The 22,826-nt window shown below is 43.4% G+C and overlaps 1 protein-coding gene across 11 annotated transcripts in view; it reads right to left on the bottom strand.

The window, feature by feature from the left end:
* LOC143975621 (von Willebrand factor A domain-containing protein 5A-like) overlaps positions 1-22,826 on the bottom strand; it is a 198,050-nt gene that overhangs the window by 60,243 nt on the left and 114,981 nt on the right. For 10 of the 11 annotated variants that reach the window (XM_077478099.1, XM_077478104.1, XM_077478100.1 and 7 more), the window contains 8 exons: positions 22,309-22,397; positions 17,061-17,205; positions 14,974-15,053; positions 14,477-14,591; positions 12,571-12,729; positions 11,139-11,242; positions 10,298-10,506; positions 7,815-7,949 (listed from right to left, as the gene is read on the bottom strand). In XM_077478099.1, the coding sequence (XP_077334225.1) occupies positions 7,815-7,949; positions 10,298-10,506; positions 11,139-11,242; positions 12,571-12,729; positions 14,477-14,591; positions 14,974-15,053; positions 17,061-17,205; positions 22,309-22,397 (1,036 nt within the window). The remainder of the gene's footprint in view (positions 1-7,814; positions 7,950-10,297; positions 10,507-11,138; positions 11,243-12,570; positions 12,730-14,476; positions 14,592-14,973; positions 15,054-17,060; positions 17,206-22,308; positions 22,398-22,826) is intronic. The other variant, XM_077478108.1, reaches the window with a different exon arrangement.

Below are 22,826 nucleotides of genomic sequence, written 5' to 3'. Positions count from 1 at the left end.
AAATCAGATTTTTTACATTTTTTTATTGGATAGGTTTCATGACAGAAAGTAAAAAAAAAAAGGTCATTTATTTAATTTTTTTTTAAATTGTCGGTCTTTTTTTGTTTATAACGCAAAAAAGAAAAACTGCAGAGGTGATCAATTACCACCAAAATAAAGCTTGATTTGTGGGAAAAAGAGACATCAATTTTATTTGCGTACAGCATCACATGATTGCGCAATTGTCAGTTAAAGTAACACAGTTCTGTATCTTAAAAAAATGGCCTGGTCATGGGGGGGGGGGTCAAACCTTCCGTGGCTGAAGTGGTTAACATGTTAATGTCATTTCAAAAGTTGTTTTTAACATTTTTACATCTCAGGCTTTCATTATAATAATTCCTGCCATGAAGGTCTTTGTTCAGGGCACTTCCTCATGTAGGGCTCTGTCCCTTTCTCCCAGTTGTGCTCCTGCCTTGTCACCGATTTAGCGCACTCAGAGATCAGAGACAATTAGGGAAAAGCCAAATGGATAAGCTGAAAGCCAGCTCACAGCATGGGACCTTAACCCCTTCAGCCCCGGAAGATTTGGCTGCTGAAAGACAATTGCGCGGTCGTGCGAGGTTGTTGACATCCTTTTTTTCCCCACAAATAGAGCTTTCTTTTGGTGGTATTTGATCACCTCTGCGGTTTTTATTTTTTGCACTATAAACAAAAAAAATAATTTATAAAAAAAACAATATTTTTTACTTTTTGCTATAATAAATATTCCCCAAATTTTTTTTTTTTTAAACACATTTTTTCCCTCAATTTAGGCCGGTACGTATTCTTCTAGGTAGAAAAAAGGTCCGTCTGTTTGATTAAATAAGTTGTTTATAGAGTAATGCATATACATGGTCTACTGGCCACATGTTTTGAATTCCTCTGAGATCCATGTCTCATTCATTTTTATAAATGTCAGGTAGTCAACACTGTCGTGAGCTAGGCGAGTGCGCTTATCGGTCACGATCCCGCCTGCTGCACTGAACGTCCTTTCCGACAGGACACTGGACGAGGGGCAAGCCAACAGTTCCATTGCAAATTGGGCAAGCTCTGGCCAGAGGTCAAGCTCTGCCCACCCAGTAGTCCAGGGGTTCATCACTCCTCAGAGTGTCCACATCGGACGTTAACCCGATGTAGTCGTACACACGACGGTCTAGGCGTTCCTTGATGCTGGATCCGGATGACACCTGTCGATGGGTCGGCTGAAAGAATGACCTCATATCAGAAGTCACCAACACATCTTTAAACTGCCCTCTTCTTGCAGGCGCTGTTGGATTGGTACCCGCAACTCCTTCTCTGGGAGTGGGAATTCCCCTGCCAGCGCACACAAAAGCAGAATGCAGCAGTTGTCGAAGCAAGGCCTGGAAGTGCTCCATTCTGACAGTCCTCTGTGACGGCGGTAACATTTACGCCGTTTTGTGTTTGTACCGGGGGTCTAAGTACGTTGCCACCCAGTACTGGTCCTTGACCCTTATGCTTTTTATACGGGGGTCCCTGTTAAAAAACTGGAGTATGAAGGCCCCCATTTGCACCAAACTGGAAACGGTGTGGTGGCCTGGCTCCTGCTCGTCATCCAGGATATTGTTGTCCTCCTCGTTCTCCTCTCCCCATCCACGCACAACAACAGGGATCCCAGAAAGGTTTAAAGCATGCTCTTCTTGCTCCTCATCCGCCCCGGCACCATCCTCCTCTGACTCCTCTTCAGACTTCTGTTGTTGACTTGTCTCAGATAGAGTAGCCCCCCCTGGGAATTCATCCAGCATTGCGACTTCCTCATCTTCCCGCTCCTGCTCCTCCACAGCTTGATCAATGACACGACGCAATGCACACTCCATAAAGAAGGCATAAGGTACCATGTCACTGATGGCGCCATGACTGTGACTGACCAGTTTGGTCATCTCATCAGATGGCCGCAGAAATACACGCATGAGCAGCCACTGGCGCGGTGAAAAAACCCCAGCTCCCCAGAACCTGTTCTGCCGCAGAGTTCATACAGGTAGTTGTTAACTGCATGTTTCTGCTAGAGCAGCCTATCAAGCATATAGAAGGTTGAGTTCAATCGCGTCGGGCATCGCAAATAAGACGTCTGACCGGCAGATTGTGTCGCCTCTAAATGTCAGCAAGGCGAGCCATGGCTGTGTAAGATCTTCTGAAATGGGCCAAGATTTTCCTTGCCTGCCGCAAGATGTCCTGGACCCCAGGGTATTTGACAATGAATCGCTGCACGACCAAGTTTAAGATGTGTGCCATGCATGGCACATGTGTAGTTTTGCCCTGTTTCAATGCGCTAAGCAGATTAACACCGTTGTCACACACCACTTTACCAATTGAGCGGCGTTAGCCACTGATCTGCCTGTGAACGCAAAGCTGAAAGGCGTGCCGGGCCAGTGTGGCTCTTGGCTTCCAGGCACAACAGACACAGCACAGCATGGCAATGTCTCACCTGGCATGTCGAATAGGTTCTGGGGAGCTTGGGCGGTGCAGCGGAAAAGGAGGAGTCAGCCGAGGAGGAGAGGGAGGAGGATGGAGGAGAAGAAGAGCCAGGCCTGCATGCAATCCGTGGCAGTAAAACCAAATATACACGGGTGCCACGGGTTACATGCTTGACGGCCGTCAGAAGGTTCACCCAGTGGGCAGTAAAAGTTATATACCTTCCCTGCCTGTGTTTGCTAGACCACGTGTCTGTGGTCAGATGTATCTTGGCACCGACACTGTGTGCCAGAGATACATTCACTTGCTGCTGAACATGGCCATATAGCTCTGGGATGCCCTTCTGTGAGAAATACTTCCTTCCTGGGACCTTCCATTGTGGTGTTCCAATGGCCACAAATTTTCGAAAGGCCTCCGAGTCCACCAGTTTATATGGCAGTAGTTGGCGGGCTATCAGTTCTGACAAGCCAGCCGTCAACCATTGGGCAAGAGGGTTATCCGGCGTCAAAATTTTTTTACGCTCGAACATTTGGCCCACGGAAGCCTGCCTTTTTGCAGAAAAACGTGAGGACAGCATGATGGAAGGTGAAGTGGAAGACAATTGTGAGGAGAGAGGAGAAGGAGAAGTAGAAGACAAGGCTGGACGGTGAGAGCCTGCAGTGTGGCTTTGTGGGTTCCGTTGCTCCCACTGGGCTCGGTGATGGCTGCTCATGTGCCTTCTTAAGGCGGTCATCCCTAGGTGAGTGTTGGGCTTACCGCGACTTATGCATTGACTGCAAAGGCTGCAGATGGCAACACTATTGTCAGTAGCGGACACGTTAAAAAAAGCCCACACTGCAGAGCCATGTGCCGGCGTCCTGGGAGCGCCAGATGTGACAGTACATTGTTGATGCCTCGCTCCTCATACATTAGCAGTCTGGTTTGTCCCTCCTGTGCAATCTAAGTTCTGCCTGCTTCTCCTCCCTATCTGCTGGTCCATATCTCCCTCTGAACTCCCCTTCTCTTCCTCTCTTGTGGTCACCCACGTGACATCACTAGACACGTCATCATCGACGTCACCTTCCCCACCGCTATAATTAGAGATCTCGGAGTAGGCAGCAACACCGGGGACCAACCTCCTCCTTGGGCTGATCTGGGTACTGACGTCAGACTGCTGAGTGGCGGTTGTTGCTACCTCCTCTTCCTGATCCAATGCCAAGAGTGGCTGCGCATCAGAAATGTCTTGTGACGGATCGGAAAATAATTCCTGTGACTCAAGCGGAGGGTATATGGTGGTGGTGGTGGTGGTAGTGTCTTTGGGGGTGCACATAGCAGAGAGTGAAGAAGAGGGTGCAGATCGAGATGATGAGGAGGGTGCAGAAGAGTAAGGCTGAGTGAGCCACTCAACCAAGTCTGGTGCATCTTTTGACGTAATCGCACGCACCTTCTGCAATTTGGCACTTTGGCTCAAGCCTGTAGCTCCTGCCCTACCCCTACCACCCCTGCGGAAGGGCCTGCCTCTTCCTCTGCCTGTCATTTTTTAAATGACCCTGTTACAAAGTCTCTAGAGAAGTTCAGTATGTATGTGGAAGAAGGTATATAACACCCCGCTTCAATCTGTCGTTTTTGGGGGCCACTGGTCTATCACACCATTTATAATACTTTTTTTTAATTGCGTTTTTCACTCTTTGTAGTATCGCTGCTGAACCGCTCAGCAGTCACAATGCTGCACAGTGGAAATGCACTATACCAGTGATGGCGAACCTCGGCACCCCAGATGTTTTGGAACTACATTTCCCATGATGCTCAACTACACTGCAGAGTGCAGGAGCATCATGGGAAATGTAGTTCCAGAACATCTGGGGTGCCGAGGTTCACCATCACTGCACTATACTATGCTTTCTATATGTGCAAGTATTTTATACGTGTATTACACCAGTATATACTGCACACCAAATAGTACACCTATACCAGTCCTTAAAAGGACCTTTGTGGACCTAATAGTAGCTAGCTAGTAGCTAGCGAATTGCAGACTGTCCCTGCTCCAAAAACCAAACTGTCCCTCCCTACACTGAGAAACGACAGCTGCAGAATCGGTCAGCAGCACTGCATGCAGTGCACTATAATATGCTTTCTATATTTGAAAGAAAGTATATTATACGTGTACAACCCTATATACTGTACACCTATAAAAGGACCTTTGTGGACCTAGTAGCTAGTGATTTGCAGACTGTCCCTGCTCAGAACACCAAACTGTCCCTCAGTCCCTACACTGATTAAAGACAGCTGCAGAATCGGGCAGCAATCAGCTCAGCAGTCAGCAGTGCACCATAATATACTTTGTATATTTGAAAGAAAGTATATTATACGTGTACAACCCTATATACTGTACACCTATACCAGTCCTTAAAAGGATCTTTGTGGACCTAATAGTTATAGCTAGTGATTAAACTGACTGTCCCTGCTCCACACAGCGTCCTGTCCCTACACTGACAAAAGACAGCTGCAGAATCGGTCAGCAGTGCACTCAGCAATCAGCAGCACAGCAGTCAGCAGCAGTGCACCAGAACCCTATATACTGTACACTTATACCAGTCCTTAAAAGGACTTTTGTGAACCTAATAGTAATAGCTAGAGATTAAACTGACTGTCCCTGTTCCACACAGCGTCCTGTCTCTACACTGACAAAAGACAGAATGTAAAATGGCCGCCAGATCAGGTCTATTTATAAGGTAGGGGGAATGTCCAATTGTCCATGTGCTGAAATGTCTCAATTGGCTGTCCTGTACCCCATGATGGATGTGTCATGGATCAAAATTCTTCACAATGTAAACAAATATGTCCACCGCGAACAGCGCCAGAAGTCGGCCGGTTTGGCGAATCGCGATGAGCAAAGTTCGCTGCGAATCAACCGCCGGGCGAACCGCAAGGCCATCTCTACTGTACACCACCACCAAATCCAGCTCACTTCTTTCAGAACCTCAATAGGGATAGTAACAGGCAGCACCCCACCCATCTCCACACCAGTCTTCCACTCACATGCTGACCAACCTTACCTTTATGTCTCTGATGTTAAACGTACTCTTCTTCCCCATGCAGACCTCAGATCAGCTGGAATATTTTAAGAGGAAGATCTTCTCATATTTGTCCAACTTCATTTACACCCCTGATAAGTCGGTCCCCGACTTTCCTCGCTAGGTCATGTGACATGCAGAGAGCCTCAAGAGAAGTCAAAACTGAGATTTCCCTGTATCTGTTGGATGGGTGCATCGCTTATCAGAGGAGTTAGGGAGAGGGTGAGAAGATCTTTCTAGTGACATATTGTAAATGGAGTTTTGGTTCCAGCCGAGCCAATATGAGGGCTGTATGAGGGAGGGGTATTAGTGGGGAAAAAATTATAAAAATTTAATTTGGGTATAGTGTAGCGTGTCATTCTAATGCCTTGTACTCACGGTCGGACATACAAAACTGGTGTTGCATACACATGGTTGGACAAAGTTGTTGGAAAAGCCGATCATTCGGAATGTGGTGAAGTTCGATACGTGTGATGGGACTACGTAGAGGCTAGTAGCCAATAGCTTTGGTCTCGTAATTTGATCTGAGCATGTGTGGCACTTTGTCTGTCGGAATTCTCTACAAACGATCCGAAAAAGTCCGATAGGATTTTTTTTAGTCAGAATTTCCAATGGAAAAAATCCAATAGAGCTCACTCTTTTGCCCCATACACATGGTCGGAAATTCCGATGGAAAAGGCCCGATCGGATTATATTGTCGGAAAATCCGATCGGGCCTTTTCCGTTGGAATTTCCGACCGTGTGTATGGGGCAAAAGAGTGACAGCGCTGAAAGCTGAAAATTGGTCTGGGCAGGAAGAGGGTTTAAGTGCCCAGTAAGCAAGTGGTTAATAAAAAAAAATGATTCTATATACTCTTTTCCTGTTTTGCCATTCAATATTTATATGAGCAAATCCCCACCTGCAAACAAGGAGCCACGTTGGAGGACAAAGCCCAGCATCTGAGACGATTTCAAAGTGCAAAAGACTTCTGTTATGGGTGTCTATGGCAGCTGGTGAGAGAGTGGATGGGATGGGAGCACGGATCGCACCAAATTATGTTTACAGCATTTTGGCTAGACATGTGTTGAAAAATTAGTTCATTTTCGTTTCATTTGTTTTTGTTTTTTAGGTCATTATTCGTTATGATCTAGATTCGTAAATTCGAAAATGTGTATATTTGAAAATCTGAAAATAAGGAAGAAAATCCTAAAATTCGAAAGAACGAAAATTCAAAATAATAACCAACTAGCTAATTAATAACTATTAAATTATAGGTATTGGAAATTCCTTTCAAATTTGTCTGTTAGTAAATGTAAATAATACAAATTTATCCGAAGTTATGAATGATCCGAAATAACGAATGCCACATCTAAACGAATGAAATGTAACAAATAATAAATAATGAAAAGTTTTTATAATTATTGTTATTTATTATTATTAATTCGTTACGTTCCATTCGTTTAGATACGGAATTTTGTTATTTCGGATAATTCGCAACATCGGATAAATTCTTATTCGTTGAGTTCACCAACAGACAAATTTGAAAGGAAATTCCAATACCTATAATTTAATAGTTAGTAATAGTTAGGTTATTGTCAGTTAGTTATTTAGATGTTCAAATTTTCGTTCTTTTTTTTAATTTTCGTTCTTATTTTCGATTTTCCAAATTTACAAATTTTTGGATTTTCGCATTTTTGGAAAAAATTTGTTAAATGGGTTTTTGTTCATTCAGATATTTCTGAATGAAAAAATTTGTCAAAATTTGTTTAAAAAAACGAATTTGGGATGAAACGAATTGCACGCGTCTAATTTTGACACTACAGCACTCTAGACAGTCATGATGGAACTTACTGGCTCGGTTCACACGGAGGCGACCTGTCAGGCAACTAAGTGCCCGACGAGTCTCGTTCCATTCGGTACAATCGAACCATTCGAATCGGAGCGACTCAAGTCGCTCCAGCTTAGAAAAAAGGTTCCTGTACCATTTTGGGGGGCGACTTCAGAGCGACTTGCATTGACTTCTATTACAGAAATCGTTTGCAAGCCGCGCTGAACGGAGGGCGGCTTCAGAGTCGGGCGACTTTGAAGCTGCCCTAGCGTGAACCCCCGAGACTAATATGTCACTGAGAAGATCACCGATAATGATGGACTGTTTGGACGTTTGATTCATTGAATTGAATGTATTTGTTTATGAAACTATTTTAATCAGGTATTATAGTAGGAGCGCTCTTTATACGTAGGCACAGAATTCTCAGAGTGTCAATGGTTTTCTAGAGTGACAGCACAGCGGAATCAGCAAACACACACACAAAAAAAAAAAATATGGCACTTACTGGTTGTGCCCATCGCAGGTCTTGCCGCATAACAAGCCATCGGCGGGCTGTTATAGCATACTGAGCTCTTCTGATACATTTGCCTGGGAGCACAATACGCCATTCCTTGGAAAGCTGAGCCCATCATCATGTATGCTGTAAGAGAGGACAGGTGATGAGTGATGAGCACCATATTACATACTCTACAGGATACTTGTGGATTCCTCACCATGACATGTGACTGTGGTCATCAGGGCTGCAAGAATTTATAGAGTGTCTAAACCCGAAACCAAAAATGTGATGTATTGCAGCTTACCAGTACTTAGATGTGCATCTAAGTGGTGGCTGCGTTAGTTTTCTTTTGATTTTATACTCCCCGCCCCCCCCCCCCCCCCCCATTTAATTTTAACTTGGTGGTCCCACAAATAACATACATATATCAAAAGCAGCGCTATAGATCTAACAAGTACTGTGTAAAAAAATTAAATAAAAAACTGCAATATGAGGCAGCAAATAAGGTGCAATATGAAACATTAAATGATAAAAGTGCAATATGGGACAGAAAATGTTTAAACATGCATGTTCCATGATGGAACAGCAAATAAAGTGCCAAGATGTGCAATATGAAACAGCATTCAATAAATTGCAGGTATATATCCAACACTTATACCCCTTTTTAAAATTTTTACCTACAGGTAAACCTATAGTAAGGCTTACTTGTAGGTAAAAATGAATATCTCCTAAACCAGTACTGTTTAGGAGATATTCACCTTGCATGCAGCCGCTGACGTCGGCGGTGCATGTACTCTGAAGGTCCGGCAGGCGCTGCCAGAAAATCAGAGCTCCCTGCCAGAAATTAGACTTGGAGTGACGTCATCGCGGCTCAAGAAGCGAACCTGGAAGACACGCCGAGGGGGAAAACGTCAGCTCCCTCGGCGGTGACAGGGAGGCGATGCCAACGCTCCGATCTAAGGTAAGTATTTCATAATTATTATTATTATACAGGATTTATATAGCGCCGACAGTTTACGCAGTGCTTTACAACATTAGGGCAGACAGTACAACTACAATATAATTCAATGCAGGGGGGAATCAGAGGGCCCTGCTCGTTAGAGCTTACAATCTAAGAGTGAGGGTCAAGTTATACAAAGGGGTAATAGCTGTGGGGGATGAGCTAATGGAGAAAATAGTGCAGTTGTTAGATGGAGGCAGGATAGGCTTCTCTGAAGAGGAATGTTTTCAGGGATCGCCTAAAAGGGGATACGTTTGGAGACAGTCTGACAGATTGGGGTAGGGAATTCCAGAGGATGGGCGAGGCTTGGCAGAAGTCCTGGGAGGAGGCGATAAGGGAGCTAGAGAGCAGGAGGTCTTGGGACAGATGAAGAGGGCAATTAGGTTGGTATTTTGATAATAGGCTAGTGATGTAGCTGGGGGCAGAGTTGTGGATGGCTTTGTAGCTTATTGTTATTACATACTACATAGTACATAAGGTACATACTGTACATACAAGCTCATTATGCATTTTCCTTACAGGAAATACAACCACTTTAAATGTGCATAAAGGTAACAACTAATGTGCAAACAGTGCATGTATAAATGTCCTTATGTCATAAAAAAGAAAAAAAAAAGAAAAAAAGAAATAATGAAGTGAGAACAGAGATCATTAGCATGTGTTCTTCCAGGTGTAAAGAGATCTCCACCACCGGCTAGGAATAATCATTGTGCCTCTTACCAGAGAAGGTGGGCCGAAGATTATAATGGCCAAAAGCACATAAGATGTTATCACAGGCTAAGCAATCAGCAAGGAAATCAATGGTCATCACTCTACAGTCAATCCCAATGGATTGCCAGAAACGAAATACAAATGAAGTCCATGAAGCTTTAGTCTACTCTATTCTTTTATTTTCTATTTGATTATATTCCTTTATATTCTTTTCTATTCTGTATTATTTTATTGTATTCAATTATTTTATGTTCTATTCAATTCTATAAAGCAGCCTAAGTAGGAATCATCATCTTCTTTCACTTTTAGTGGAGGAAGTGTTATCTATTAAGAGTGTTTATCACACTTATTTTTGTTTATTTATTCTACTATTTATCATTTTTAGTTTGCGCTACATACCTCTTTATTCATTTATTTTTTTCTGTGTCTGAACACTTTTATATGTTGGCAGCTTCTCCTATACTCATTTTGTTCATTTGAGCGAGTTTTGCGCATTCGTTTCTTTCCTTTCATTGATTGCAATAAGTTTCAATACCTAATTCTAATTAGATTTCTAATTCAAATTTTGATAACGCGTTTCATTATTTAGTTCGGATTTGTTGAAATGTGCTACTATTATTGGTTGAACTGGTAGACTTATGTCTTTTTTCAACTAAACTAACTATGTAATTATTGCTATTTGGAAATTCGGATACATCCAAATCTCTGAAGAGCAGAAATTTCACCCGAACTTCAGTTCGTAACAAAAACGAATCGCACGTGTCTAGTGAAAACAACACACCTGGAGCTGGGACATCCCTGCGCATAGGAGGTCCCTCCACACGTGTCTTGGTGTCCTTGTTGACGGCTACATAGGCTGTGAGAGAGGAAACAACACCAGACTGTAGACTGGTCTCCAAGATCTTCTTCTTCACATCTTCAGATGGTGACTCTGTTCCATGTTCCATTTCAGAGATCAGAGTTTTGGCTGCCAGCCTGTGGATTGTGGGCCTGGAAAAGAATAGACAGTGCATGAAGAAACCCAGACAATGGCCACTAGTGGATGGTGGCTGAGGATACCAGAGATCTGACAGTCTATGGATGTGGGTCTTAAAAAAGGATAGCCAGTGCGTGAGGAAACCAGGACTATGGTCGTCTGTGGATGGTGGCTGAGAGAAAATAGATAATGAATGAGAAGACCTGAGCTCTTCCAGTCTGTGGATGGTGGGCCTTAAAAAAGATAAAACGTGCATCAGGATGCCACAGCTATGCCAGTCTGTGAATGGTGGGTAAGAAAAGATAGTGCATGAGAAGACCCAAGCTCTGCTAGTCTGAATGGTGGGTAAGAGAAGATGGACAGTGCATGAGAAGACCTGAGCTCTGCCAGTCTGAAAGGTGGGTAAGAGAAAATAGACAATGCATGAGAAGACCCAAAGCCCCTCCAGTCTGTGAATGGTGGGTAAGAGAACAAATGCAGTGCATAAGAAGATTTGAGCTATGCTAGTCTGTGAATGGTGGGTAAGAGAAGATAGACAGTGCATGAGAAGACCAGAGCTCTGCCAGTCTGTTTGTGGTGACTCTAAAAAGATAACTGAGGAAATGTTTCATATTAATGTGGGGTGTTTCAAATACTAAACATTGACCTTTCTGTGTTCTGCACTTTCAGGGGGAAACGAAGATCATTCTTTATGATTTCATCATTAAACTTGTACTGCAGACAGACCTCACTGTCGGCTTCATTCTCCACCTAGGAAATATTTAAAGAAAGTGTAAATCACTTCAAGCTCAGAGTCATTATATATATAATGGATAACATACAGTGTAAATGGGCGTTAGGTTTAAGTTAAGTAACATCTAGTAACCTTGTTGTCACAGTCCCATTTAGTAAGGCAGGTGGGCTTTGTACAGCAAGTCCGTAGCATATAACAAACGAATCATCTGCTTTTTTTGAGCCATTACCTAAACTGAGGTTACTGACAAACAAAGTGTCTCCTAATGGGTTCCCTAAAGCAAACAGGCAACTCTTGTATCTCAGTCAGCTCATATATATATATATATATATATATATATATATATATATATACATACATATATATACATATATACATATATATATACACATATACATATATATATATATATATACACACACACACACATATATATATATATATATATATATATATATATATACACATATATATATATATATATATATATATAGAGACTAATAAGGAGGTCTGGTTACCATGTAAGATGCAGACCAAAAAATAGATGCTTTTCACACCCAAAGCTCTATAAATCCTTGAGTACCCAGCACAGAACTTATAAAGATTCTGAGATGCTCCTCTAAGCCCTTGTACACACGGTCGGAGATTCTGACGGAATGTGTCCGATCGGACCATTTTGTCGGATATTCCGACTGTGTGTGGTCTCCATCGGACTGTTTCCGTCGGAGTATCCGACGGACCAAATTTTCCAACTTGTTGGTAAAATTTTCCGACAAAATGCTCCGATCGGACATACTCCAATCATGTGTAGAGAATTCCGATCGGACAAAGTGCCACGCATGCTCAGATCAAATTCCTACACCAAAGCTATTGGCTACTAGCCTGAACGTAGTCCCGTCGTAACGAAATATCATCATCACGTTCTGAACGATCGGATTTTCCAACAACTTTGTCCGACCGTGTGTATGCAACAGTTTCGGATAAAATCCGACGGATTTGGTTGTCGGAATGTCCGACCGTGTGTACAAGGGCTTATAGTACTTTGTTTTTTGTGATCTTGGAATATACTGCATATTTATTAAATTCCACCCACCCAATCCTTAAACCATAGCCATCTTCACAGAAAGCCTGCCTACTCTGTATATACGTTGTCCACTTTCCCTCAGATTGGGTCTTTTGTACCACCAGCAAAGCCTATAATCAATCTGGAAATATCCCCAGACTTCTTCATTTCTGCCAAACCCCATCCCACCCCAACTTTGTAATCTTCATTTAAAAATATTTTTCTGCAGCCTTGAAACTGAAGTAACACACAAAAAACACAATCTTCCCTGGGCTCACAGACCTTTCCCTTCAGCTGAGCGTAGACAATAGATCTTTGACCGTGAAAGATGGCAGTGGGGACTTTGGACAGGACGATGGCTTCCACACTGGACGGAAGGGTCCATGTGAGAGAGATGTCCTTCACAGTGGGCTGTAAGGAGCATTTTAGTGCCCGAAGAACCTAGAGAGTAAAGTAAAAAGAAACAGAAAAAAAAGAGTGTAACTTAAAAGTAGAACTTGGGCCACAAATAACAAGATAAAAATGAAAAACAGACTTTAATGCAATATCCACCTTCAATTCAGAGATTTTCCCCATAGTGCTTTTTTTCTGTCATCAGATGTCCTCAGTCTGATGGCCAACATCATTCCACCCACTTGCTTTGATCCCAGGTCCTCCTAAGCCCCAGCTCGTGATTGGACAGTGAAAGAAGCAGCACAGTGGTCAGCTCACCTTTCTGTCATTCAGGATAGGGGGGTGTATGAAGGGGAGTTGCCTATATGGCAAACCTGAATAGCATACACACACCTATAAATGAATCCCAGCTTTCTTACTACTTTATAACTTTAAGATCAAGGTTCATCTTCCTGGTGGGGTGAACTGAGCACCTTTTTATCATTCACCTTACCGGATTTGGATCTACCTCTAGTTCAAGGTAAATCCTGCCTGTTCATGGATTGCGGTCCTGGCAAACTAACACAGGATTATGCAGGGTTGAATGCTTTGTAACCATAATGCACTGCAAAGGCCTTTGTTCTTAGGTCACCTGGCTTAGGAAAGGCAATCATTGCGGCTTTGTTGGTGTGATTTTTATTTTATTTTGGGGTGCTCAAAGTGCAGTATCATTTGCCTGGGTAAGAGTCTGGTTGAAATGTAAACCCTTTATGTGGGATTTAAGGATATGTTTTCTGGGATTATTTCCTTTTTTTGGGCAATCCAGTAATGTGCACAAGAGCAGAGACTCCGTCTGCTCTCTCCCTTCTCATTGGATTGGAGACAGCAGCGGGAAATATTGGCTCCCACTGCTGTCAATCACAGCCAGTGGGGAAGGAGTGGGTGGAGGACCTGAGAAGAGGATTGGGACTGCTCTGTGCAAAACTTTTGCACAGAGCAGGTAAGTATAACATGTTTGTTATTTTAAAGAAAAAAATATGTTTACAATCACTTTAAAGTGGTTGTTAACCCACTTCTATGAAATCTTCTTATTCCCTCTGTAGCTTAATAATATGTGTCCCTGTGCCTGCGTTCTGTAAAATATCTGCCGATCTGTACCGATATAAGCTCCGCTCCGGGCTCACAGTTGATTCCTCTCCTCCTTTGCTCTCCGACTCAGAGCTGCAGTGGGTGAGGCCGAGCCGTCCCGCTAGAGTCAGCCAGGGAGGAGGGGGAGAGAGGAGAGAGAGAGCCGAAAATCAGATGAGTGCCTGGAGCTGAGCTCATACAAGGTACAGATCGGCATATTTTTTTTTACATTAAACGGGCACAACATGTGTTATTAAAGTACAGAGGGGATAAGAAGACTTCATAGCAGATACTAGAGGAGCAGCGGGGGGGGGGGGGGGGGACCAGGACACAGACACAGGGAGGGCTGCAGGCAGCAGACTGCAGATGATGGAATCACGCAAACAGCCACGATATCAGGGCTCAGCAGCCACGATTGTCGTGGTTTGTTTGCAGAGGGGAGGGTATAGTCAGGGAGGATCAGACATGGTTTTTAGGTGATACAGGGGGCCAAATGACACAGCATAAGCACTGTCCTGTATAACATGCTTTAAAGGAACAGGATCTGTTTTTTTTTTTTTTTTTTAGGGGGTTAACAAACACTTTAAGCTTTCAAGTTGTCCATTTTCTGCATTTGGAAGATTTATTCTCATTTTTTATGTTCTAGAAGCATACACTGTATATGCGCAGGCCTCCAGTATACTCTTACCTTGGGTTGCATGCGGTCTTTTCCAGTGATAAACTCAAAGGTTCCACTTCCTGCCCGGGCCATGCCTTTAATAAGGGATGTGGAGGCTCCTTCACCGATTCCAAATGTAAAACACCTGCAAAGATCGAATACGATTTAATAAGTTCCTGCGATTGGCTGTACAGGACAATAACAAATGAAAGCTCTCTAGCATCAGGCGATTTTGATAAGTAAAGATTTGGCACTTCTTGATGGTCCTGAAGCGAGCCTGTTCCTCTCTGCCTTTTGCACATTTCTATTTGCCAGTGAGGTATGTGCGTGCATGGGTAGGGCGGGGCAGGCTCGGAGTGTGCCTGCCAGAATGGTCCTCTGTCTCGCCAGCAGGTGGCAGAATTCTCAGGCCATTTTTAAAAAGGCAGGTGGTGGAGGATGATTGGACTCCATGTTACTATACAGAGAGGCAGGATGCAGTGGTCAGATTTTCATCTTAAATAGAAGGGTGGAATATTTATAATTACCGGTGTTTTTTGGAATTTTTCTGAACTTCGTTGATCACTTGCTTTGTGTTCCCGACTTCTCCGTCCGTGAAGACAAAAAGCTGAAGAGAGGACAGAGAAGGGATCAGATACAACAGAATCAAGCAAAGCTGAACAAATCACACCGGATCCAGCATGCTGCAATTATTAATAGAGCAACAGAGGTCATCAACACAGTTTACCAGCTTGCTGCCCAGTGTACATATGTTGTATAGAAATGGCTGCAGCTATGATTCTGGATACATTTAAAAAAAAAATTTGAGACAGTGATTGGCATTTCTGTAAACGTGATCAGAAGGGCTTTACAGCTGCTTGATCACTTTTACAGTGCATGGAGGAGGCTGCCCCCTCCCACCACTGCCAGCCACCTCTGGAGTCCAGGTCCTCTGTTCCCTGATCTCCTCTGTGACAAATGAAGCCAGAAGCAAAGAGAATTTAATCACTTCTGGTTTCAGAGCCATCACTCGGAGGAAGGAGAAGGGTCCCCGAAACACGTTAGTCTGCCGACATCACCAATCGGCTGGTCATCCATTGTCACGTTGACTGACCACCAGAGAGTGTCTTGCATATTACTTTTGTTGTTGTGAGTATTAGAATTTGGCTATTTGGTTTCCTTTAATAAACCTTGGGTAATGCACTAGGAGTTTGTATCCCCTGCGTGTTCTTTTTCAGAGCTGTCACTCCCTGGCTGATACAGCCAATAAGCTGTGTTTGATCAGCTGCCTTGGAGGCCATAAGAGGCCATAAGGAGTACTTGTCACTGCCCAGAGCTATCACAAGGGACGTGTTCACCGCTTGTGATAGCAATAAAGTTAAATGAAAAAGAAAAAAGTAAAAAAAAAAGAAAAATGTAAATAAAAAAGAAAAATGTAAATAATAAAAAAAAAAAAAAAAAATCACCCCTATGCTCATGCACATATGCAAACGCTCCTGTAGGTTTGGGCATGTATATGTAAATGGTGATTGCACCACACATAATGTATTACTGAGAACATCTGAGTGGGAGCAATAATTCTAGCAGCATAGCTCACGTTTAACTTTAAATTGATAACTTGTTAAAATATGTTACCTTTTCAGGAGGCATATGCAATTTTAAATCTTGACATGTTTGGTACCTATTTACTCGACACAACATCATCTTTTATATTTAAAAAAAAAAAACAGGGTATTAAGTTATGTTTGCGTGCACTAAAATTCATTCAAGTGTATCTTTTCCTAAACATTTGCGTTTGATAAATGGCTGCGCAAATATTGTGTTACATAAAAAAAATTACATAATAAAAAATTACAACAGCCACCACTTTATTCTGCAAGGCCTCTACTTTCAGAAAATATATAAAGTTTGGGGGTTTTAAGTAATTTTCTGGCATAAAAAAAAATGCAGATTTTAACATTTATGTGAAAAATTAAGACGTTCCCCATTGTAGGCAAGCGGTTAAACTTTAATTTATTGGTTTGCCTAACAATATAAAATGTATACTGAAGTTATACTATGTGGCAGGGCGAGCCCGTACCACTATTACGGCGGTCTGGGCCAGGTTTTCTTGGAAGCAGGCACACTAATGATGCAAGTATGTGCTGCATTCATTTTAGAATCATAAGTAGAGGCGATTTCCCCACCCTCTCGAGGGGGTCATTAACTGCAAGCGAGCTGTCTGTGAGAGGTGCACGTTGCACCATACTGTACAAATGCAGGACAGATTGAGGCATGAGCCTGAGAGAGAGAGACAGTCTGGGACAGATGGAGCAGCGGGGATGCTGTAGTAAAGGCGCAGAGCTTGGGTACAACAAGCGTGCACGAGCACTGGATGTGTTTGTTGGTCAGAGAGATCAAAATTACTGTTGAGCAGTAGAGCTGCATAGAGAACATCTGGCATGGAGTAAACTCACGGTTTGGTACTACCAATAAGCTACAAAATTCCCAAATTGTATGAGAACTTCAGGCAAAATTTAAAGTCATACATAAGTTGTAAATAAGCTCTGTAACCCCATAACCCAAGAAACTCTTCTCTTTCACACTTAACACTGAATAGCAGCTAGTCTACCAAATGTTATATAGCCTCTCTGACCTGTCGGGGGTGCTCGGCTCTCCCGGCTGTTTGGTAGATCTTCTTTAGAGGCTGGAGAATTTCTGTTCCTCCAAAGCCGGCATCCATTTCATTCACCTTCTTCACCGCCTCCTCCATAGATTGCTGTGTGTACTCTACACTTTCCCTGGGGAACATTTAACAAGGTCATGTTATACAGTTATACAATTTATTTAATTATTATAAAAACACATTTCTTGAAGTTCATTAAGGGACACGGGAATTTAGGTGCATTTGGGTTATCCTGCTGACTTAAGGAGAAATTAGACATGGGTTAACAAAAAAAAAATGTAGGCCAGCCCAGTATAACCTCCTACTCCTTTCATGTTGTTGAAAAAGTACTGACAGCATGACCATAGACACAGAGAGGTGGACATGTGTCCCTCAACAAATGCCAAGAACTGGATTTTAGGGTACAAAAATCCCATTTTCTTTCTCATTTATTGAGGGACACAAGAATTCAGAAACTGTCGGAAGTCGAAAAGCAACCCAATTGAGGGGTGGTCAACAGCAAAAAACACTAGTAGACTCACGTTAAAACTACAGAACTAGAGAGTGCCTGCAGCTCGAAGAGCGGCTGCCATCAAACGAGACCTGAATGTCCACCTGGTAAAACTTAGAGAACACATGAACCGAAGACCAGGTGGCAGCCGTACAAATTTGGGAAACAGTGACCTGTGGCAGAAAAGCCCAAGGAGCACCTTCTAATCTAGTAGAGTATGCCCTGGCAGATAATGGTGGAAGCTGATCCTTAAGGATATAAGCTTGAACGAAGATCTGTCTGAGACACCTGGAAATGGTGGGACAGGAAGCAAGCCCCCCTTTATTGGGACCAATGGGAATGACAAAGAGAAAGGCAGTCTTCCTAATGGAAGCAGTGGCTAGGAGGCAGGCAGGCACAGCTCAAACTACATCCAGGCAATGGAAAGAGATCTCTGATAAACTGAAGGGACAAATGCACAACATCTTGGAAGTTCTGGTCCTCAAAATCAGCTAGTTCCTGTGTGGTAACAGAAAAGATTCTTTTAGTTCAAATGGGTGAATTTTTTTTTTAAAGTGAACTAAATTCAGATCCCACAGTCACAGTCACAGGGAAATGTGAGAGAAGGTCTTAATAAACGGAAATAAAGAATGGGAAGCTATTGATCTTTCAAGCACAAAAGATGTGTCCCTTGCTGGTACTCAATAAAAGAATGGGAAGTTATTGATCTTTCAAGCACAAAGATGGTACTCAGGACTACATGTTGATCTGGGCCCATTTGTAGAAAGACCAGGATCCGCCCCTGAGAAGAACGTTTCTTACCAAGCGAAGTAATCTTCCCATAGGTGATCATAGACTTTGCAGGAAGCAGACTTCCTATTTTTAAGCCTCATGGAGATCACCAATTGAGAAATGTCTCTCAATGTCTTTCAGAACCTGGGTTTAAACAACCATGCCACTAAAGCCAGTAGCCATGAGGGAGAGTAATAAAACAGGTCCTTAAAGTGGTGTTGCCACCAAAAAAATAAAAGCTGCTTAAAATTCGTAAAAAAAATAAAAATAAATAATTGGCAAAAAAAATTTTTTTTACTCACCTCTAAATACCGGTTGCTAGGGGGTCCCTCGTAATCTGCCTTCTTCATTGCCCGGGCTGGTGACATCACTTCCCCTCGCGCCGCACATTCACCTGGGACCTGTCATGTGTCCCAGGTGACTGTACGGCGTATCACGACGCCCTGCGGGGAGCGAGGGGGGGCTTCGTTCCCCCGCATCGCTGGACCCTGGGGCAGGTAAGTGTCCGATTATTAAAAGCCAGCAGCTGCAGTATTTGTAGCTTTTGTAGCTTTTTTAGGGGGTACCCCACTTTAAGACAGAAGATCCCCAATGATCTGGAAGAGACCACAGAGCATCTGCCAGGAGTGTGATTGGGCCAGAGTACCACATCCACCTAGGCCAGTCCAGAGCTATGAGGATCACTGGAATGTCCATCTGGGGAGCAGATGAGGAAAGAGTTTCAGGTGGGGAAAGGCATAGATGAAATTGTATTGATTACACAGAGCCACAAGAGCATCCACTGCTTTCATCAGAGGACTCCTGTACCTAAAAGACAATTTATTGTTGAATATAGAGATAAGGGGGTCCACTCCTGCCATTCTCTATCTGTGACTCGTGTCCAGGAACACTTTTGGGTCCAGATACTGTTGGAATAGGTAGTCTGCCTTCCAATTTTTAATGTCTGTAATGTACATAGCGTAAGGGTCTGGAATGTGGAGTTCTGCCCAGGACACAATCATTTCTATCTCTCTTGTCCCTGAAAGACTTCTGCTTGCTCTCTGATGATTGATGAATGCCACTCTTGCAGCTTTGTCCAACTGAATCCTGATCATTTGACCCTCCGGTTGGCATTTCCAGCACTGCAAGGACAGACACATCACCCAAGCCTCCAGTATGTTTAAAGGGAGATGTCCAAGTAAGTCCCCTGCTTCAACAGGAAACCTCTTAATAGGTTACCTTCCCAGCCTGATAGGCTGGTGTCCATTGTGAGGATCTTCCATCAAACTAGAAGGAAGGCCTTCCCCAATTCTAGACCAGTATTCCTGAGCCACTAGGCCAGAGACAACCCAATCTTTGGTGGCAAATAAATCTGTCTGTCCATGATGACAGGATGTTGCATTGTAGGGATCTGGAGTGCAACTGGGCAAATGAGGCTGCCTCAAAGGAGGCTACATACAGCACAAGAACTCTCATGCAGAAATGGAGTTGAGTGACTCCTGGACTGAAGATTCTGAGTCTGGTAATAGAGAGCTTAATGTTTCTTCTGGGGAGGAAAAACTATTCCAAGCTATGAGTCGATTTGAACGTTGACTTCTGAAAGTTTAGGACCCAGTTGAATCTCTACAAGCTCTAGATGGCTTGCGGTACATTCAGGGGTCAAGTCCTGGGGTAAAAAGTGTGGGAACTCCCACCCAAGATCCACTCCTCCCACCAAAAAAAAAAAAAAATGATACGCTCGTATGCACAAACGCTTCAAAAGTGGTATTTTTCATCCAATTTTCGTATTGTGCGTATGAAGCTTAACTGTTAGTACATAAAAAAAACAATTCTCAATAAACATAAATACGGTAATTCTCTGAATAATTAGCATTCATTCCATTGTGCTTCCATGCAAATGTGAACATCGTGTTCTGATTATTATTGGGGAATTTTATTTTGTATATAGAGTGTTTATGTGGTGAGTTTACACTTTTCATTGAACAGAGTTTGGATAACACAGGGTTAAACGGAAAGGTCATAAATGAACTGCACATTATCTGGACAGAATGCTTGGGGAGATAGTGATGTGTTCCTGCTTAGGAGATGTATGTTAGCTTGGGGGGCTGCAAACTCTGCAGGGCTCCAACACACACTCGCTGCTATTCCAACCCTTCACATATTTCCACATAAACTTCCCTCCTGGCATTAAACTTTGCCAGGTTTTGTGCCCAGCGTACCACCCCAAACTGATGTTCCTCCCTCAGCTCACCTCTCTCCCTGCATGTCCTGTGAGCAGAATAGCTGTGCACCTCCTCTGGATTCTCTCATCATATGGCACTGAAGATAGAGGAGGGGGAGATTCAGCGGGACACACAGAGCAAGTATGCAGGACAAGGGGGGGAGGATGAGGAGACAGAAAATCAGGAGGGGCCGGCGGGGAGGAGCGCATCACGAGAGGTCTGACTAAATACAATCTCTTAGTAGCAGGGACCTGATCCACCCATCAGCTAGCTGTGATTGACAGGTAGATCAAAGCGGAAGCTGTAATGGGCCCCCTACTGGCAATGCCTGAATGGTCAGGTGTGCAGCACTTACTATTGCGAGCTGTGTCGGCGGCTGCCGGTGTAGCACCTGCCATACAGTTCGCATACTTCAAAGTCTTGCAGGACACGGCTGCTAATAGGAACTGAGTTCCTGTTGTGGAAAAAGTACAGGAACTCCGTTCCCATGAGTTCCCGCAGGACTTGAGCCCTGGGTACATTGTCAGCCGGAACTTGCACAGTTGCACCAACTGTGCCTCCAAAAGAAGATCATCCAGATATCCCACAATGGAGATGCTCTGCAGAAAGGCTAGCACAGGAGCTAGCATGTTAAAACTTGAGGAACACAATATAGACTGAAAGACAGAACAACAATCAGAATGCTTTTTGGGATCCACAGCAAGGTCAAGAACCTTGATGTTCACAGAGGATCTCTCTGAATGGTGGATTCAATACAGATTTTTTGAAAATGAATGACGGCATTTATTCCTTGACATCCAAGATGAAACTTGGTTTGCAAAGTTTGAATAGGTTGGAGTAGAACCCCTGAAACTGTTCTGCCACAGGTATTGGAGCAAAGACCCCCTGCTCCAGAAGATCTCAGAGAGCACCAAGGAGATCTGCTAATCTGTGGGGTGACACACTAGCCTGTAGCCCATGGAAACCCCTCCCACACCCAAGCATCTGAGATGCTATCCAAATCTGGGATGCTATCTGGCTATCTAAATGTCCATAAAGACTAGCAGATGTCAATCACTTTGGAAAGGGCCCCCCCCCCCCCCATGCTGAAGAAGTTGTAGGGTTCAGAGGGCTTACATGTACAGATTTTTGCAAATGGTCTGGGATCCAGGTTTAGAGTTGGCTTTTGAGGTGGAGGCCTGAGATTAACAAAAGGAACTTCTCTACTGTGTTAACTATGAGCCTTCCCCGGCTGAGCCCTAGGCTTTTTCTGCTGCGTTAGATGGTACTCCTGCTCCAAGTGGTTGATGAGAGCCTTCGGGACAACTCTAAAAAAATACATTGTCACTCAAAGGGTATGTGAATCAGACGCTTTTTGTATGCTCATGTTGTATGCTCATCTTGATGGACAGGAGGCTCAAACAAGAGTTGAGACAAGAAAATTCTAGCAAACTGTCTACACCAGGGGTCTCAAACTGGCGGCCCTCCAGCTGTTGCAAAACTACAAGTCCCACCATGCCTCTGAGTGTGAGAGTCATGCTTAAAACTGTCAACCTTGCAAAGCCTCATGGGACTTGTAGTTTCGCAACAGCTGGAGGGCCACCGGTTTGAGACCCCTGGTCTACACAGTAGTTGGAGGTTATCACAGAGATGATATGTTCCCAACAGCCAGACACCAGTCATATGCAAGAGCCCATAGTATAATAAGGTTAATCACAGATTCAAACCTCAGAATAAAACTGCTTCACTTATCAGACTGCCCAATCTTTATACTCACGGGAAGAAAGCTTCAAAATGGGAGCCAAATCCATAAATATTAAAGTAACATCCAAGAGGTAAACTCTTCAATAGAAGAATAAGTGTCTCCTGCAGAGAAAAGATAATAAATGGGGTCACTGGAAAGGAAAGAAATAATAGGATTTTTTGTACTCACCGTAAAATCCTTTTCTCTGTAATTCACCAACTGACACAGCTTTCTCTCTTTAGACCATTGGATTGTTATGCCACCTTCAGGAGAGGACTAGGCATTGCATCTTAACATGTGATAATAAAACTAGAACTTTCTAGTTCCGTCCAAGGGGCGGTCCCTTAGGTAACAACCCCTCAGCATGCTACTGCAGCCTCAGTACATCAACAAGCAGTATAACATAAACAAAAATATGAGGGGCGGGTGCTGTGGCAGTCGGTGAATTACAGAGTAAGGGATTTTACGGTGAGTACAAAAAATCCTACTTTCACTTATTCATTATATTCATTATATTCACCGACTGACACAGCTTCCTCTCTTTAGACCAT

Source organism: Lithobates pipiens, unplaced genomic scaffold, assembly GCF_037356315.1.
Source record: "Lithobates pipiens isolate NorthernLeopardFrog02 unplaced genomic scaffold, aLitPip1_a1.2 Scaffold_13, whole genome shotgun sequence".
Classification (NCBI taxonomy): Eukaryota; Metazoa; Chordata; class Amphibia; order Anura; family Ranidae; genus Lithobates; species Lithobates pipiens.
The sequence above is the reverse complement of the archived record's forward strand: the minus strand, read 5'-3'. Positions and strand labels throughout refer to the sequence as shown.